At 59.7% G+C, this 17,726-nt stretch overlaps 1 protein-coding gene across 50 annotated transcripts in view; it reads left to right on the forward strand.

The window, feature by feature from the left end:
• MYT1L (myelin transcription factor 1 like) overlaps nt 1–17,726 on the forward strand; it is a 365,227-nt gene that overhangs the window by 345,304 nt on the left and 2,197 nt on the right. For 22 of the 50 annotated variants that reach the window (XM_085020083.1, XM_085020074.1, XM_085020067.1 and 19 more), the window contains 3 exons: nt 7,757–7,848; nt 14,207–14,310; nt 16,635–16,778. In XM_085020083.1, the coding sequence (XP_084876209.1) occupies nt 7,757–7,848; nt 14,207–14,310; nt 16,635–16,778 (340 nt within the window). Of the gene's footprint in view, nt 1–7,756; nt 7,849–14,206; nt 14,317–16,634; nt 16,779–17,092; nt 17,565–17,726 lie in introns of those variants that run through there. The other 28 variants (XM_085020049.1, XM_085020045.1, XM_085020056.1 and 25 more) reach the window with 4 other exon arrangements.

Genomic DNA, 17,726 nt, shown 5'->3' on the forward strand with positions numbered 1-17,726 from the left:
CCAGAAGACGGGCTTGGGCCTGTTTCACAGCCTGCTGAGCGTCATGAGAACAGCCCATGCTTAGGGACCACCAGCACACCCGGCTCCTTGGCGCGACCTCAGGGCTTGTGGGACAGCTGGCAGGCCACTCATGTGGGGTCGCTGCCACCAGGGGGGACCATGATGCCGCAGCCCCTTCCCCGGGCCGCACCCCACACACCGGTTCCCTGGGTTTGAAACCCAGGCGCCAACACTGAGTCATCTTGTGAAGGTGCCCAGCCGCTCCTGGTCTCTGGCCGTCCCTGTTTCTTTCCTCCAAAAGGACACGTCCCCAGGGGCTCTGGCCAGGAGAAGGACTTTGTTCAGAAGCACCTCTTCCTGCTGAACTGGAGGGAAGCTCAGGGCGTGTCCAGTGGAGACAGTCACAGCTGGTGACCTGGGTGACACACAATGGAATCTCCCTCCTAGCGTCCCCATGACGTGCCCTGACATTGGCAGACAGCTCACCCAGAGCTGGTCCAGGGCGGAGGCTGGAGCATCTCAGAAGCAGCGGGGTGGGCCCCCCACCCCCCGTGGGGGGCAGAGCGGTGCGGAGACGCGGACCCTGCATTTTACTGCAGAAGCTTAATCCCAAGTCTAACTGGCACCTCTGGCACCTCTGAGGAGGAATGGGGACGTGGACGGTGCCTGGAAAGTGCTGGGAGTCCACGGGTGGGGGGTGCGCACCCTCCGTCTGGGTGGGAGGGCCCAAGGCGTCAACAGGACCCCGAGAGAGGTGACCTCATCTTTCAAACTGTGGCAAAAAATCCACGACGGAAAGTTCGTCATCTCGGCCACTCTTCCGCATCCAGCTCAGGGGCCATGAGCACAGTGACATTGTTGTGCCGCTGTCACCACGGTTACCTCCGGATGCAGCGCTGTCCTCGCTGGACACGCACGCCCAGCCCGGTCCGCCCTGGTACCCACCGCGTCCGCTCTCCTGTGGCCCGCTGCCCTTGCTCTGCATGCCATCCCCAGGGTGCCCAGCCCTTCAGGGCTGGCCCCGTCCTCCCACGCGCCACTGCAGTTGCCTCCTGCTGAGCAAGCGGTCGCTCTTCCACTGGGCGGATGACACGTTGTTCCCGCAGGTGTAGGACAGTGACCCTTGGCAGGAACGTGGCCTCGCAGGGCCCAGACACCTCTCCCCTGGGGCTGGCACGTCTCCAGGCCTGTGAGGCCGCGGTGAGGAGCCCCAGGGAGACATGAGGTGCCCTGAGACGCGGGCTCCGAGAGCAGCCACGTGCCATGAAAGCTGTGCAGCTCTTCGGATCAGCAGACTGGACAGAAGCAGAAACTCCCATTTCATTTCTTTTCCCTCAAAGTTGTGACCACCTAGTGAGGTGACAGAGGACCGCTTTCTAAGGAGCCCAGGAGAAGGGGGCCCAGGAAGCCCACTCTTCCAACTCCCTCTTCTGAGAGGTGACCACATGGACATGCTGGGACAGGGACTCCAGAGGCCACAGGCTCGGAGTGCCACAGTCCATGTGCTGGGATGCCGTTTCCACTCATTTCATCCGTGTCACCTCCTCCTGGTCCCTGGTTCCCACACAGAACTGCTGTCAAGGTCGCAGAAAGTGGTTTAGTTTATGGTTAGATTTGGTGGGGCGAGAACTGTGGGTGAGCTGGGACCACACCTGCACATAGCTGGCAAGGAAGGGAGCCCCCAGACCTGATATTTACCTGAATAAAGAAAGGAGGGAGGGGCGGCAGGACACCGCGCAGGGTGGCCCCGGGGCCTGATGGGGCCAGATCTTGGCAGAGGTCGGGCGCCCCAGGCCAGGTGGGACAGGAAGATGCGGAGGCAGATCCCGAGAGAGGGCGCCTGCCATGGGCCAGGCTTCCCAGGACGCTCGGACCCGTGTCCCACTGCAGGGGAGTGCACAGCCCTCCCACAGGCGTCTGCCATCAGGAGCAGGCGGCGGAGGCCAGGCAGCTGAGTGGGCTGCGGGGCGGGGAGGCCGAGGGCCCTCGAGGGGCAAGAGACCATTTGCCCAACGGGAGGCAAACCCTCGGCCACCAGGAGGAAGAAAAGAGAAAGGCGTGGCCTTGCTGCGGCGTTGGAAGTGCTGGGCGCACAGAGATGGGTGCAGAGCAGAGGGCGCTGTAGCCGCGTGGCTCCCGGGGGAGCAGGGCCCGGGCTACTGGGAAGGACGGAAAAGCCGGGGCCTCGCTGGCGGGGAAGTCACAGCCTGTGCCTCGCGGGCACCCTCGCTTCTCGACCTGGCCCTGCTTCCTCCTGGGGAGCAGCACCCCTGTTTTCTGAACTGCCAAAAGGGGCCCTGGCAGGATTCCGTCCCCTCACAGCCTTCCGGCTGCCTGGGGCGCCTCTCCCATCTGCCAGGACGGAGGTCGATGCCATCGGGGCTGCCCGAGCGCCAGGCGCTTGCTTCTTCCATCTTCATCCAACCCAAGGAAGTGGGTGCCCTGGTTACTCCTGTTTCAAAGATCAGGATTTGAGTCAAACAGAAGTGATGTGACTGCCCAAGGTCGTGTGGTTCGTAAGCAATGGAGCTGGGGTTCAAACCTGGGGCCCGCCTCCACGGAGCTCCCTGCTTCTTCTTGACTCTGCTCATCTTTGTCAACTTGGCGAGATCCCAGCCTGTCTGTCCCGGAGGGTGGTCCCTCCCCTCCGTGTCCCACTACTGAGCGACTGCAGGACCCACTTGTTGTCTCGAGGCCACCTGTGGGGCTGAGAGGCGTTTCCTTGTCCTCAAGGGTCCCCAGCACCTCCCTTCTGCCACACTTGCCAGCCTTTAAGAAACGCTCTCCCGCGCCGGCCACTCAGGGCTCTTTTTTTTAAGTTGATCAGAGTTGTGCTTAAAACTAGAAGCAGCTGTGTGTTCATGAGAGACAGACCGAGGCCCTGGGGTCTCATGAGAGACGGGAATGCTTCAGCAGGTGCCTGAGAGGGGCCAGTGGCTCGGGACCCCGGGACCACAGTCGCAGGTGTCAGGTCAAGATCAGGGGAGAAGCAGGGTCTGCCTGGCTGAGGGGCAATGGCTCCCCTGGCGGGAAAGGCCCCTGAGCCCCCCGGGTGAGGGTCAGGACACAGGTGGGGCCAGCAATGCAGGGGCAGGGGGAGGACACAGGCTGAGAGGGTGGGGGTGGGGACACAGGCTGGGGGAGGGACACAGGCTGAGGGGGTGGGGGACACAGGCTGAGGGAGTGGGGGGACACAGGCTGGGGAGGAGACACAGGCTGAGGGGGTGGGGGGACAGAGGCTGGGGAGGGGACACAGGCTGAGGGGGTGGGGGGACAGAGGCTGGGGAGAGGACACAGGCTGAGGGGGTGGGGGGACAGAGGCTGAGTGGGGGCCACAGGCTGAGGGAGTGGGGGGACACAGGCTGGGGGACACAGAATGGGGGGGACACAGGCTGGGGAGGACACAGGACGGGGGGGCTCTTTAACTGTGGAACTACCTGTGTGCATGTCTGCTGACCACCCTCTCTTGTCACCTCAATCTTACTCTACTTTCGTAATATTAGGAAGATTCCCCAAAATTAAAGCCATGATTCTAACCCTTATAAATAAATAAATATGTGATCTTAGAAGTCAGTCATCTCATTGGGTGCCACCAAAATAAACTGTTTAAAAATTACTCCCAGGCCCTCTTAAACCTCTCCCAGCTGGACCACATGACCAGATCATTGATGTTTCGGCTCCTCTGCAGCTCTTTGTAAGTGAGGAGAGACCCTTTTTAGGGTGTTTATCATGCGTGATACTTTCCGAGAGAATTGACATAAGAGCAAGTCACCATACTGAGCATTACCACAAGTCCTTTTTGAAATCGGTCCTCTCATTTGGTTTGAGCTAGGATGGGCTCGCTGCCTTAACAAATCCACCCCAAACTGGCAGCAGAGAATAGAAGCTTATTCTTGCTCATATGACAGAACTGGATGAGCGGACAGGAGAGGAGCGCCTTGACTTCATTCCGCAGGCAGAGGAGAAAGAGCTGAGGAGGATCCACCCAGAGATGGAGAAGCTCACATCACATCCCTCACAACCCAGGGTGGAACCTGGTCCATAGCATCACCTTGTGCAAGGGAAGCTGGGAAATGTAGTCTTTGGGATGCTGGGAAATGTAGTCCACAAAGGATGCGGGGCAGTGTAGTCCTCTGGGATGCTGGGCAATGTGGTCCTTGGGACCCTGGGAAATGCAGTCTACATGGCATGCTGGGAAATGTAGTCCAATGACATGCTGGAAACTGTAGTCTTTGGGAGCCTGTGGAGAAGAGAAAGCCTTTATGCATCTGCCTTTCTGTGATGTTGAGAAGCCATAGTTTTTACCCAACCTACATAACAGGCAACTGAGCACCTTGAGATCTGCAAAGCTCCCATTTTAGAGATGGGAACAGTGCCAGTAAGGAGAAAGCTGGGACTCAGCCAAGGACTGCCAGGGGGATTTGTCCATGGACCACCTGCATCTCACTATGTCTGTCTGCCGGGACGCCTGCAAGTCCAGGCACAGGGCTGCTGTTGCAGGACAGGAACTGAAGCACCACAGAAGCAACCTGTCCCCCAGGTCTCGTGGGTGGACCTTCGAGAGGGAGTAAAGCAGGCAGACCTCTCCCCAGCCAGCCATCCCACCAGGAGGTACGCCCTCTGCTCTTGGCCTCCGCAGACAGGTCCGTGTCTGCCCGTAAGCGTGGAGCTTCCTCCCAGGCTGAGACTGTGGCCTCGCTCACTAAAGCCACACGTGGACAGAGGACACTAAAGCAGCCTTATTGTTCTTAACTCAAGACTGGCTGATATGAACCCAGATTCCACACCGCAGTCCAGGAACTGTGACCGGGCAGCTACCAGCCCTGCAGCTGCTGCCTCCTGGACATTCACCTTTTCCACCGGGATGGCCTGCACCCCTGCCTGCCCTGGCCAGAGGGCGGAGGGCCAGGAGTGGGCCTGGCCGCCCAGACCTGGCGGTGGCTTTTTTTTTTTTTTTTGACAAAAGCATATGAGAAACATCGTCCTTCCCTTTACGCCCCAAGAGGAAATGCCTCCTACAGTTGGGGTTTCTCTGTGACCTGCAGGAGGTGAGGGGGCCGAGGGAGGAGGCGGCTCCTCCAAAGCATCGATGCTGCGATGCTGCAGGTGGAGAATGTGCTTGTTCAGAGCAGCCCGCACGTGGGTTTGGTGTGTCTGCAGGACCCCTGCTCCCGGGGAACGAGCCGCGCACCATCTCGGTCTGCAGTCCCACAGAATCCGTGCTCAGAGAAAGCCTGGAAACAGAGGATGAGGTCGAAGTTCCCCTAAGCAGCAGAGCAGTGCACTTGGTGCTAAAGCCGGTTCCCCAGGAGTTTCTTACTTTCCTGCCAGTGGACATCACACAGCCCCATGTTTTTTAGCCTCACCCCCTGGAAATATTTGCTAGTGAACGATTTTCGGCAGTGATGTTCTCCTGAAGGAAGCGCCCCTCGGTGCGGGTCCTGATAAAATGCTGGGCATCCTCCTTCTGCCCACTTCCCAGGCCCTTGGCGGTGTTTGCCTGGAGCCGTCTCTGGAATTCCTGGTGGAACCGGTGCCAGACGTCTGGGGCCCACCTAGCAGGCAACTGGTGCAGAGACGGGTTAACTGTTTGCTGCCCAGAGTCTGGACTCTGTGGCCTTTTTCCAGCCCACACTCAGAGCAAGCTGGTTTTAATTAGGGACGTTTGTTTCCATAAGGGCCCCCTGGGGCTCCGCTTCCAAACTCCAGCCTCCACACCGAGACCACCGGGGTCACTCCTGACTTGACTCAGGGCAAGGACTGGACCAGCGAGGACCCCGGGCGCCCAGGGCCACCCCCTTCCCCGAGGGAGGTGGGCACGGGCCGCCGCTAGATGGCACTGCGCCCTCGCCGAGGACTCCCGCCGAGCGCTGGGCACGGGCCGCCGCTAGATGGCGCTGCGCCCTGGCCGGGGACTCCCGCTGAGCCTGGCAGGCCTGCTCCAGACGCTTCCAAATTTGACCCACGCTGGGTGCAGTCACTGGATCGGAATGGCAGGAACACGGTGCGGGCGTGTTCGCACAAAACGCACCCCGCCGTGGGTCTGTCTCTGTCTCCTAATTTAGTCCATCCCGGCTGGCAGTTAGTTCCCTGGGAAGTAAGAGCATCAGCCTCAGACTGAAGTCTGGTTCTGACTCTCAGGCTGGGTTGACCCTTTCCAGGTCCTGGTCTGGGCACCAGCAGCCTGGTCTCGTGGAGACGCCTGAGTCCCTCACTCCGCTGGCTTCTGTGTGGCCGAGCTTCCTTGTGGCTGCTGTCCAGCCTCACACTGTCCTCCTTCTCTTTCACGTGGGCAAGCGACCCGGTGTGCACAGCATTCAGCTCCAAACATCCCGGAGCAACGGGACACACCTGGCCCCCGAGCAGCAGGCCTCAGGGCCGACAGCCCCGCTGGGTACAAACAGGAGGCAGACGCCTGGTGCCGCCCCCCTGCCCCGCCTCTGGAACATAGAAGCTTCGTGAGCAAGCCCAGACCCCGGCCGGGTTCGGGGAAGGGCGCGGGTATGGTGGTCACTCAGCCTCTGGGGAGTCCAGCGTGGTCACCAGAGGCAAACATCTCGTCTGTCAACAGCTCTGAGCTTCCTTGTGAAGAACAGTGAAAACACCTGCTGTACAAAGATTCGCCCTCCTCCTGAACAGCTAAAAGCCGTGGCAGAAAATGTGTCGAAGCTCAGCCAGGCAGAAGCCGGCGGAGTGAGGGACTCGGTGGCTCCACGCCACCTGGCTGGAGGTGCCCAAACCAGGCTGCGCAGCAGGACGCCCTGCAGACAGTTTAACCTGGAAAAGTGTCTGGAGAGATGCTCAGAAACCTCGTGGCATCGCTGCAGACGTCACGGGACGTCCCCTTTCACAGACGCTGCCTGGGACCACGCAGTGCACGCGCCGCCGGCCGGGGGGCAGATACAGGCGCAGATAATAGACCAGCAGCCTCTCTGCCTGCGGGCAGAGTCTGCGTAGCCCGAATGAGCGCACGAAGTACAGAGCGGGGTCTTGGTGTGACTCTCGGGAAGTATCGTACATCGTATGGGTTTTCCTTCCACCTGCGCATGCGGCGCCCTGCACGCTGACACGGCGCAGAGGGTCCCCGTGCCCCCGGGACCACAGCTTCCATGGAAGGCACTCAGCACGGCCCTGGGGGAAGGAAACAGGGAGGGGGCATCCTGGAGGCGGTGATCAGCACGTGCAGACCGGGAGGGACAGACGTTCACAAGCTGGGAGCCAGGCGGGCGGGCGGGCCATGCCGGTGGCGATGTTTCAAAACGTTTGGGTGAGAGGCGGCGGGAGGCTGTTGGGGTTTCTCCAAAGAACCGGGGAGGGGGAGCTGGGGGCCCACGGGCGTCGGGGTGTGAGTCTGTGTGGTCCGCTCCTTACTCTGAATGTTTGAAATTAGTTTCGAATCTAACCCTCATATCAGCTTGAGCCTTTCCATAATAAGCAGCTTTTTGAAAGCGCATTGGTCACTGCATAAAAGTCCCAGCGCCCTAAAGGCTGACGCGGCTGGAAGAGGGTGTCACCCTTGGGCCCCAGAGCCCAGCTGACAGACCTCCCCCAGGCCACACGGCACCCCACCCCGTGCCGTGGATCAGCCCCACCCTGAGGGCACCCCTGGCCGGGCCCTGTCCCTCCGTCCCGCTGCAGGCAGCCCTTTGCTGGCCACCAGCCCCGTGAGGTGACAGGGCCCTGCCTGGCTGGCTGCCGTCCTCTCCATGGGCCGGGGCTCTGCTGGGTGACTGACACCGTGTCCTCTCGTCCCCAGCTTGTCAGGATGTCCGCGGGCCACCTCGGCCATGAAGAAGGCGAAGCTGTCCGGAGAGCAGATGCTGACCATCCGGCAGCGGGCCAGCAACGGTAACCGCGCCCACGTGTCCCGGCCAAGCCCCCCTCTTGGTGCAGGGAGAGCCCTGTCACGGCCACCTCCCCTACGAGGGGCCCGGAGTCGCTGTCCCCTGCAAAGCCAGCCCATGGGGGGACGTGTTCTGCTCCCTGCTGTGCCCCTGCAGCCCCCACTCTGGTGCCTGTGCCCCAGCCTCCCCGTGGGTCCCTGGCGCCCCCGACACCCTCTCCCTCCCACTCCCTTCGAGCCCCTGTGCGCAGCCCTCCTGCCCGCAGAGATGGGGGCACAGGCCTTGGGTTCCCCCCCGTCTGTCCCTATGCCTCCACGTCTGTGCGTCCACCTGCTCACCGATGGCCCATCCAACACGCAGGGATTTCAGGGCCGCTTGAACGGAGGAAGGGCGGGTCTCTCGGCCACTTTCCTGCGAAGCCCCCGCACGCTCCTTCCGGGTCACGCCCTGAACGCCCACTTCGGGTCGGTGGGCGCCGTTGTTTGGATGCGTGTGGTTTCTGCGGAGACGTCACTGTTTATAAGGCCCCAAGTAGGGCTGCAGTGCCGTCCGGGGCCCGGGGGCGCAGAGGCGGTGAGGATCTCAGGGAGAAGCCCACCTCCGAGGGGCCTGGGCCGGGCGCGGGTCCAGCGCTGCGGCCGCAGCAGCCCACGTCAGCAAGGCCGTGGCTTTCACAGGAACGCATACGAACCCGCTGATGACAAAGGGGCCACCAGAAGCCCTGGTCATGGCCCCCCTAATTTTGTGTCCCCAAAGGAACCAAGCTCCGAAAAGCACGGTTGCCCCTGGGCTGGAGGCCGTGGGCCCATCGCAGGTCGCTCAGCCCCCAGACCTGGGCCTGGGGGACCTGCCCCCCATGATTCACAGGCTGCCGCATCCCAAAGGATCCGGCAGACAAGACACTGCCTGCCGCGCTCCTGGCCTGGTGGTGCTCAGGCCCCGGGCCGCCATCCGAGGTCCCCCAGGGCTCACTGGACATTCATTTTCAGTCCCGAGGACAACACGAGAGACTCAGCAGGAAACTCCTTAACCTACTCCCGTCGTTGACCATGTGGGTCGGGCTGTGAGGCTTCCGTCCGTGGGGCAGGTGCTGGCGGGGGGCGGGGGGTGCCATCAGAAGTTCTCAGACCTGCCACCAGCTCGAGGAGCCCGTCTGACGTGAGGGTCACCAGCGTACATCTCGCTAAGCCGTCAAGGGGCAGGGCTCGCTGCCAAGAAGACAACAACATTCCCTGAGCCCTTTCACCGTGTGTAGCATCTGGCATTTCACCCCCAAACAACCTGGCCCTAAAGCGAAAATCCTTCAGCAAATTGACGAGCGTCTGAGTCAGCGCCTGACTCGTCGAAGGAGGCAGTGCTGACGTGGACGGGAAGGAAGGGCTGCTCCGCGGACCCAGAGGAGGAGCCTTCCCCACCAGGCCGGGCGGCCGAGGAGAGAGAGCGGGGAGCTCCTCAGGCTGGCACCTCTTCCTGGGGGGCACCGGGAAATCTCAGACCCCTCCTCTGTAGGTGCCAGGCACAGCTGCAACCAGAAAGGCTGGTGCTGTCTGGGAGAGGAGCCACCCTAGCCTTCACCCCACTGGGCACCCGGCGCCGGGCACTGCCCTGGTCAGCAGGGTCACCACGTGTTTATCTCCCCACAGGCCTGAGGCTGTTGGTTCCCTTCCTGCCCACCTGGCCGGGCACCTTTTCCGCAAGACCAGAGGCATTTCTTAGTAAACCCAGAGCATACGTCATTTGGTAAAAAAGCCACGGTGACATAAATGGCCTCATACCTTTGTGTGTCTGAGTCAAGGGCAGGACTGCAGGAAGTCCACCGACCCATCCCTCCACCCACCCGCCCACCCACCCATCCCTCCACCCACCCATCCACCCATCCACCCACCCATCCATCCACCCACCCATCCACCCACCCATCCCTCCATCCACCCACCCATCCACCCACCCATCCATCAACCCACCCATCCACCCACCCATCCATCCACCCACCCATCCACCCACCCATCCACCCACCCATCCATCCACCCACCCATCCACCCACCCATCCACCCACCCATCCCTCCATCCACCCACCCATCCACCCGCCCACCCACCCATCCCTCCACCCACCCATCCACCCATCCACCCACCCATCCCTCCACCCACCCATCCCTCCACCCACCCGCCCATCCACCCGTCCCTCCACCCACCCCTCCATCCACCCACCCATCCACCCATCCCTCCATCCCTCCATCCACCCACCCATCCCTCCACCCACCCCTCCATCCACCCGCCCACCCACCCACCCCTCCATCCACCCACCCATCCACCCATCCCTCCACCCACCCTCCGTCCACCCACCCACCCACCCACCCCTCCATCCACCCACCCACCCCTCCACCCACCCACCCATCCACCCACCCCTCCACCCACCCACCCATCCACCCATCCCTCCACCCACCCACCCCTCCACCCACCCGCCCATCCACCCGTTCCTCCACCCACCCCTCCATCCACCCACCCATCCACCCATCCCTCCATCCCTCCATCCACCCACCCATCCCTCCACCCACCCCTCCATCCACCCACCCATCCACCCATCCCTCCACCCACCCTCCGTCCACCCACCCACCCACCCACCCCTCCATCCACCCACCCACCCCTCCACCCACCCACCCATCCACCCACCCCTCCACCCACCCCTCCATCCACCCACCCATCCATCTATCCCTCCATCCATCCATCAGCCCTAGAATAAAAATTCGAGATGGACAAGTCATCCTGGGGACCGTGGCTAAAGTTGTGATTGGCTCTGGAGTCACAGCGACCCCTGCTGGAAGGTTAGGTAGAGCTGCAGATTATTTGGCAGTGAACTCTGATTTGCCACTTAGTTGATACAGTAGACTTTTTTTTTTCATCGATTAAACACTCGGTCCCAGATTTTGATGGAAATATATTGAAAGCATTCTGCAACAAACAATTTTTTAGGAATACATACATTTGGGGCAACTATTTACAATCACAACGAAAACCTTTAGACGAGACTTTCAGAACTCGTGAAGAAATACGTCGTTTTTAATTCTTCGGGGCAGCAAACATTGAAGCCGCTGTGCTCAGCCACATGCAGTATTTTTCTTTTCTTTTATCTATCCACCCACACAACTGTGTGAGCATGACAGAACCCGTTTGTGCCACTTTGGGGTCGGAGCAGAGGTAAGCCTGCCAACACGGACGCCCAGTCTGGCGGCTCCTGCACGCTGAGCGTGTCACACTGTCCATCGGTCGGTCGGGCGCGTCTCACTGTCAGTCTGGTATCTTGAACAGTCAGTTTGTTTCCTCCTCACGACGTCACATGGGGACTTTTGCCGCGGAGGCTTTTGAGGCTTCAAGGGATCAAGGAAAGCACTCACCCAGAACTCTCCAGTAGCCGGATGTGGACTCCAATTCCAGGTCTGTCAGGGTTCAAAACCCAGCTCTAAACCCCAGCCTTCGGAAAGCGCTCATCGAGGCAGTTCAGAGACGCCCGCAGGCCAGGCCATCTCCAGTAACTTGATCTCTGTCCCCCGCGTGGACCTCATGGGGCGTCGCTCTTATCCCATGAGAATCCTTGGACACCCTCTCACTCAAATTCAGGCCCTCTAGGATCTCCCCCACAGCCCAGCGAGACCAGGTTCTCTCCTTGTAACTTCGTCCAGACTCGTCTGAGTTTCCATGGGTCAGAACCCCGCCCCAGAACGAAGATGCTGGGCTGGGGGTACGCGGCCCGCGTCACGGTACGGAGGGCACCGTGGCTGAAGTGCCTCCCACAAGCCAGCTCAGGTGATTTGACCGGGTCGAGGGCTCGCTCTTCTTTCCCGCAGTTCTCTGGGCTTTGAGGTGGTCGTGACCTTCCGACTCTGCCGACCCACTCCGCTCGGTTCTCAGGGAGGCACGAGAGCTTGGTGAAGAGCCGGGCTTCTGTCTAACCCGCGGCTGAAGGCTGCTCTTGCATCTGCTGATGGCGTGGCCTTTGCACAGTGTGTTCACAGCTGACGGGGGCTCAGGGCCACTAGCTCAGCGACCTCGGGGGGCTGTCCCCTCCTTAGCGAGGCCCCGGGGGCTTCAGAAACAGCCTGAATGGACCAGGCATTGGGACATCCTAAAAGTCAGCCAGACCCCAGGGGCGGGGAAACCGAGCAAGATCTTCTGTGCTTAGAAAGGTGTAATTTCTCCTCTCTTCCCACGGCGAGTCACCACCGGACACCGGGAAACACAAGGAAAAAGGGAACGTTTAAAACTGACCAACCTTGAAAAAAATTGACCAGCAAGAAGAGCTTGCTGTGAGATTTTGACAGAAATTCGCTTGGAAAACCCGACCAGCGCAGCCCAGGCGTCGAGGCGTGGATGCGCTTCCTGGTTTAGGCGAGAGACTCGGCGCGTTTCCACGGCCGGGAACTCGGGGATGCTACAGCACATCCCTGCTGGCGATGCACTGACTCGGGGACCTCCGGCTCGGGGGCGTCTCGCCTTCGGCTCCCCCGGAAGCTCTGCAGCCTCACGCGGCGCACGGGGCCACCTTCTTGCCAAGTTTAATCAGCGTGACCTCGGTCCATGCCAGCTTCCGCGTGTGCCAGCTTGCCCCGAGCTCTGGTCCACGGCAAGGGGTCCCGGCCCACACCCGAGGGGGCCAACCTCACTTCATCACTGGCAGTGTTTTTGTTATATCTGGGACTTATTTGGGGGCACCTGTGGTAAATAGCGGACTTGGCGGTTTGTGTTACGGCGGAGAACGCACCCTCACGGCCCCAGAGGCTGAACTGGAGTCAGGGGCCTGGTTAAGGTCACACCTGGTCCCTCCCGGTGACGTGACACGGGAGCACGGCCGAGGGAGGACCAGCCTGTCTGTGAGACCTGCTTTCAAGGCCAAGATGAGCCGTGGGAAGAACAGTCCAGAAGGAAGATGATTGCAGGGGAATTAAGTGGGAGGTCGCTTCCCTCCAGCTGCTTTCGTAGGAAAGGCAGCGTCACAGAAGAACGAGATTCTTTGCAGGAAGACGGCTTCCTCGTGGGTCTCTTCTCATTCCCACTTCACTGAGACGGCACCAAGGGCCAGCAGCACCCACCCCCGTCTTTGCCCCCTCCACGTCTCGGGACAAACCCCACCCCGCGTGTCTGGGGCCTTCTGCCTCAGGCAGAGTGTACCCCGCTCTCTGCAAAGGGACGGCTGCATCTGCCCCCAGGTCCCCAGACCTGCCAGCCCTCGGGGAGGCTCCCTGTACCTGCATCGGCAGGATTTCTGCTCCTCGCCCCTCAGGGCCCTCAACCATGGAGACCCAGGGCCGACCCTGGAAGCATGGATCCTTCTGACCTCGGCAATGCCGCCTTGCCAGGAGCCAGCCAGGAGCCAGCCGGAAAACTGGCCCTGGAAACAGAGGTCGCGCCTAGCCCACCTGGGGTCCCGGGGCTGGCACCAGGGGGCTGGCACTAAGGGCTGACACTAGAGGGCTGGTATTAGGGGGCTGGCACTGCGGCCTGGCACCAGGGGGCTGGCACTAGGGGGCTGGTATTGGGGGCTGGAACCATGGGGCTGACACCGGCCCCGTCCTCTTCTCCGGCCTGCGGCCAGCAGGGCTTCACCACCTGGTGATTTCAAATGAGGGCATTTGTTTCCCATCAGGTGTCTCCATGCAGAGAGCCATCTGTGACCACCCACCCCAAGTTGGTCCCCGCCTGTCCCTGTCCCCAGGAGACGCTTCCTCAGCAGCCGCCCAAGGGCGTTTGCTTACACGTCTGTTAGCAGTTTTCCCACCAAAATTCCAGGCTCCACGACCGCAGGGACCCTGTTGGTCTCATTCGCAGATGTGTGTGCATAGTCGTGTTTGTTCCCAGAGTGGTGGAGAAAAAGAAGGAAAGAGACAGAGACAGAGAGACAGAAAGAGGAGAGAGACGGAGACAGACAAGCAGAGAGAGACAGAGAGACAGAGACAGACAGAGACAGAGAGACAGGGTGAAGAGGCAGAGACAGACAGACAGACAGAAACAGGGATAGAGACAGAGACAGAGTCGGTCAGAGAGGCAGACAGAGGCAGAGCAGGGCTCAGGAGGAGACGCCTGGTGGGCAGAGCCGGGGGAGGCAGAGCCGGGGCTGAGCGGGGGGTCATAGCGGGGCTCTGGTTAGTCATCTCAGGTGATGGCCCCTTTTGGTGGGGCTCTGTGTGCCCCCAGCTGATTTTTTCTGGTTTAAGTGCCCCAATTGTCAGGGGGCGGGGGTGGAAGGCACACGGACCGGGCCCACTTTTTTAAATTCAAGAGCGCACTTGCCCAGCAAATTCAGTTCCAAACCCGGGCGGGGCCCTGCGTGCCTCCCGGCGCAGCGTCCCTAAGGCCGGCCCGTGGCGTTGCAGGCATAGAAAACGACGAGGAGATCAAGCAGCTGGACGAGGAGATCAAGGAGCTGAACGAGTCCAACTCCCAGATGGAGGCCGACATGCTCAAGCTCAGGACTCAGGTAACAGTCTTTGAGGCCCTCAATCCAGGCCCCTCGCCGCCCGCGCCCCCGCGCCCACTCCGTGCCCGGTGCCCTCCTGCCTTTATGCTCCGCCGTCTCCGGGCCTCTGCGGACATGGTTTCAGCGGCAGCCTAACCAGCGACTGGTTCGCGCCTCGCTTTGGGGTTTTTAATAACCGCGGTCCCTCCGGCCCGGGGTCTGAGGGCCCTGAGGCCACCCCTCACCTCAGGAAGCAGCCGGGCTGGATCCGGAGAGCCGGGTCCCCTGGGAGCTGTCTCCTCCTCTGCAGGTTCCAGGCCCCTCAGGCTCCAGAGGCCCACGAGCCGGGGGCGCGGGAGGACTCGTGCCCTGAGGGAGCCCCCACCGCTGCCTGTCCCAGCGCTTTGGTCCTGGATCCCAGGTGCTCCCAGGTGTTCCCCGCAGCCCGTGCTCCACGGGGATCCAGAGCTGGGCCCAGGCTTCAGAGGGCCGGGCTGGCTGCAGGAGGGGCTCCTGTTCCCGTGTCGCCAACTCCAAGAAGTCCCCCTGGGGAGCTAGGTTTTGGTTTGGACCCCTGGCTGGACCAGAAGCCAGGAGAGCAGATGTCTCTTGATGCCGGCGCCCCACACGCGCTGTGGGAGACACGTGCTGGCAGGTTTGTGGCCCCGAGTCTCCAGAGAGGGAGCAGATTTTGCCAGACTGATCAAGTCAAGCTGAAGCCAGGGACCTCCCCTCAGATCCCAACTTCCTGGGGTGCTTAGATGTGAGCCAGAAAGCCTACCTGAGAACCGGAGGCACAGCAGGCATTAGGGTTTGAAGGAGCGAAGGCTCTGCTTCGTTTCCGCGTGTCCCCCTGCGTCGTTTCCGCCATGCTGCTCCGGGTCTGGGCTCCCCCCAAGGCCTGGCGCCCGCTCTGTGCCTGTGACCGTGCAGCCAGCCTTTCCCACATGCTCCAAGCCGCATATCTGCTTCCACCGCTGCGATCAGGGCAGCTCTGCCGACTGGCAGTGTAGGGATAAGGGCTGGCGGCCTGGCGGCAGGTGGAGGCCAGGGCTGCATAGCAGCCATTAAAATCTCTCTGGAAGACGGAGGGAGCTCGAGGAGGCCGGGAAACAAGCAGGCCTTTATTCGAAACAGGGGTCAGGGATGTCATCCGTGCAGGTAGGGAGCTGGCCTGGCGCCCGTGGAGGGGACAGTGACGCACCTCACAAAGAGTTCAACATTTCAAGACTTTCTGTGCAGAATTAGATTCAGACTAAAAAGAAGGCATACCCACAGCACGTAACTAACCCAATAAGTAATGCCATTGAGCCCGCAGAACGGCCAGGCAGTACAAGGACACAGTGTGACAATCTTCACGACCACAAGCAAAACTTTCCCAGCTCCGATTCGACCCCTAACCCGGGAACCTCCATATGCCATGATGTGGCCCTAAAAAAAAGCAAAAAATAAAAGCTTTCTAATGCGAGAGAAAAGCGGGACTTCCTGCCGTGCACTATGGTTACACATGGGTTACATGTCTACACATGCACATACGGGCTACATGCATATGCACATGGGTTACACACACACATATGGGCCACACACATATACATACATACATATACATACATACATGCATCTGCATCCAGGCTACAGCAGAGGCGTGTGTTCGATCCCTGGCCCAGCGCAGTGGGTTGAAGAATCTGGTGTTGCTGTAGCTGCAGCTTAGGTCCCAGCTACAGCTGGGCTTCAGTCCCTGGGCCGGGAACTTCCCTGTGCTCTGGGTGCAGCCATAAAAAAATAAAAACATAACCATAAAGCGAGTGAAAATGGACACGGCCCAGGAATCTACGCCGCACTCATCCGTCCATCCTTCTTTGGGAAGACAAGCCGTCAGAGGCCGGAGGCCAAGTTTTCCAGTGTAATGACTCCAGGCATACAAATGAGCCCTTAAGAGGACAAATTATTATTATTTTTTTCATAGAAGTAGGGTTGATCTGCAATGCTGTGCCAATGTCTGCTGTACCGCAAAGTGACCCAGTCCTACACCTACAGGTCCTTTTTCTCACGTTGTCTTCCACCGTCTTCTATCCCAGGAGATTGGACACGGCCCCCCGTGCCGTCTGGCAGCCCCCATGGCTCGTCCATCCTCCGTGGAATAGTTCGCACCTGCCGACCCGAACGCGCGCTTGGCAACCACGAGGCTGTTCCCTGGGCCCCCGAGCAGCATGGCAGTTTCCACGAGGGAGCCTTCCGATTTAAGCAGCGGCCCTTTCCGGCGCGCGGCCGAGGCCGAGGCCGAGCGCGGTGAGCGCGCGCCCCTGGCTGGCTCGTGTTACATGTCACACGGCTTGTGCTTTCAGATCACCACCATGGAGTCCAGCCTGAAGACCATCGAGGAGGAGAACAAGGTGATCGAGCAGCAGAACGAGTCCCTTCTGCACGAGCTGGCCAACCTCAGCCAGTCCCTCATCCACAGTCTGGCCAACATCCAGCTGCCACACATGGTAAGTGACTGACGGCGCCAGAGGCGGCGGCCGGGAGCTGGGCCGCGCGCATCCCGCGGGGTAGACGCCTTGTCCTTGCTCTTGTCTTGGCTCCTCCAGCGCTGGCTGCGTGTGGGGACCTCCCCCAAAGCATAGCGTTAGCTGCCGGAAACTGGTGGGGCTGTTCCCTGAATCCCATAAGAGTAAGCTGCTCCGAGGGGCTTGTAACGCTTAGAAAGACAGTGGCACTAGGCTGTGGTTCTATTTGATGCTGATGTGAATATCCTATGAAGGAAATGAAGGTTGTATATGAACTACTATTTAATATCTCGTAGGACCCAATCAATGAACAAAATTTTGATGCATACGTGACTACTTTGACGGACATGTATTCAAATCAAGATCGTTATCAGAGCCCAGAAAATAAAGCTCTACTGGAAAATATAAAACAGGCTGTGAGAGGAATTCAGGTCTGAACAGCTGCTGTAGTGATGGAATCTTGCTTAAAAAAGGATATGCCTCTTGTTCTTTGCTGCTGTGCTTTACCAGAAAGTGTTATATATTTCTTTCTGTTTGAAACAGTGTTATGCTTACGAGACTTCATAATGATTTTATGTCTTGCTTTAAAGATAGCACCTGCAGACTAGTTTTTGAACATACACTTTTCCCATTTTGTACGTTTTCATAGAAGCCGACTTAGTGTGACATGCCATGTAATGTTTATAGCTGCTTATGTATGCACATTGGGGGGTATCTATATTTCCGAAGAGGTAAGCCGATCAAAATAAATAGAGTGTAAATTCTTTTTAATGCTTTAGTGATGACATGTTTTAGTATTTTGAACTGAAATGGACAAAAAAAAAAAATCAGCGTTGAATGATCATCCGGTGGTCCTGAGCCACTTCTTAGACATTATCATTTTGCCTCATGTTGGAGGATTTTACGGCGTTTAAGAAATACATTTTGTGT

This window comes from Sus scrofa, chromosome 3 (assembly GCF_054392235.1).
Source record: "Sus scrofa isolate SSC_HxYL_T2T_F1_AM1 chromosome 3, Sscrofa_HxYL_maternal_Yorkshire_Landrace_v2.0, whole genome shotgun sequence".
Taxonomy (NCBI): Eukaryota; Metazoa; Chordata; class Mammalia; order Artiodactyla; family Suidae; genus Sus; species Sus scrofa.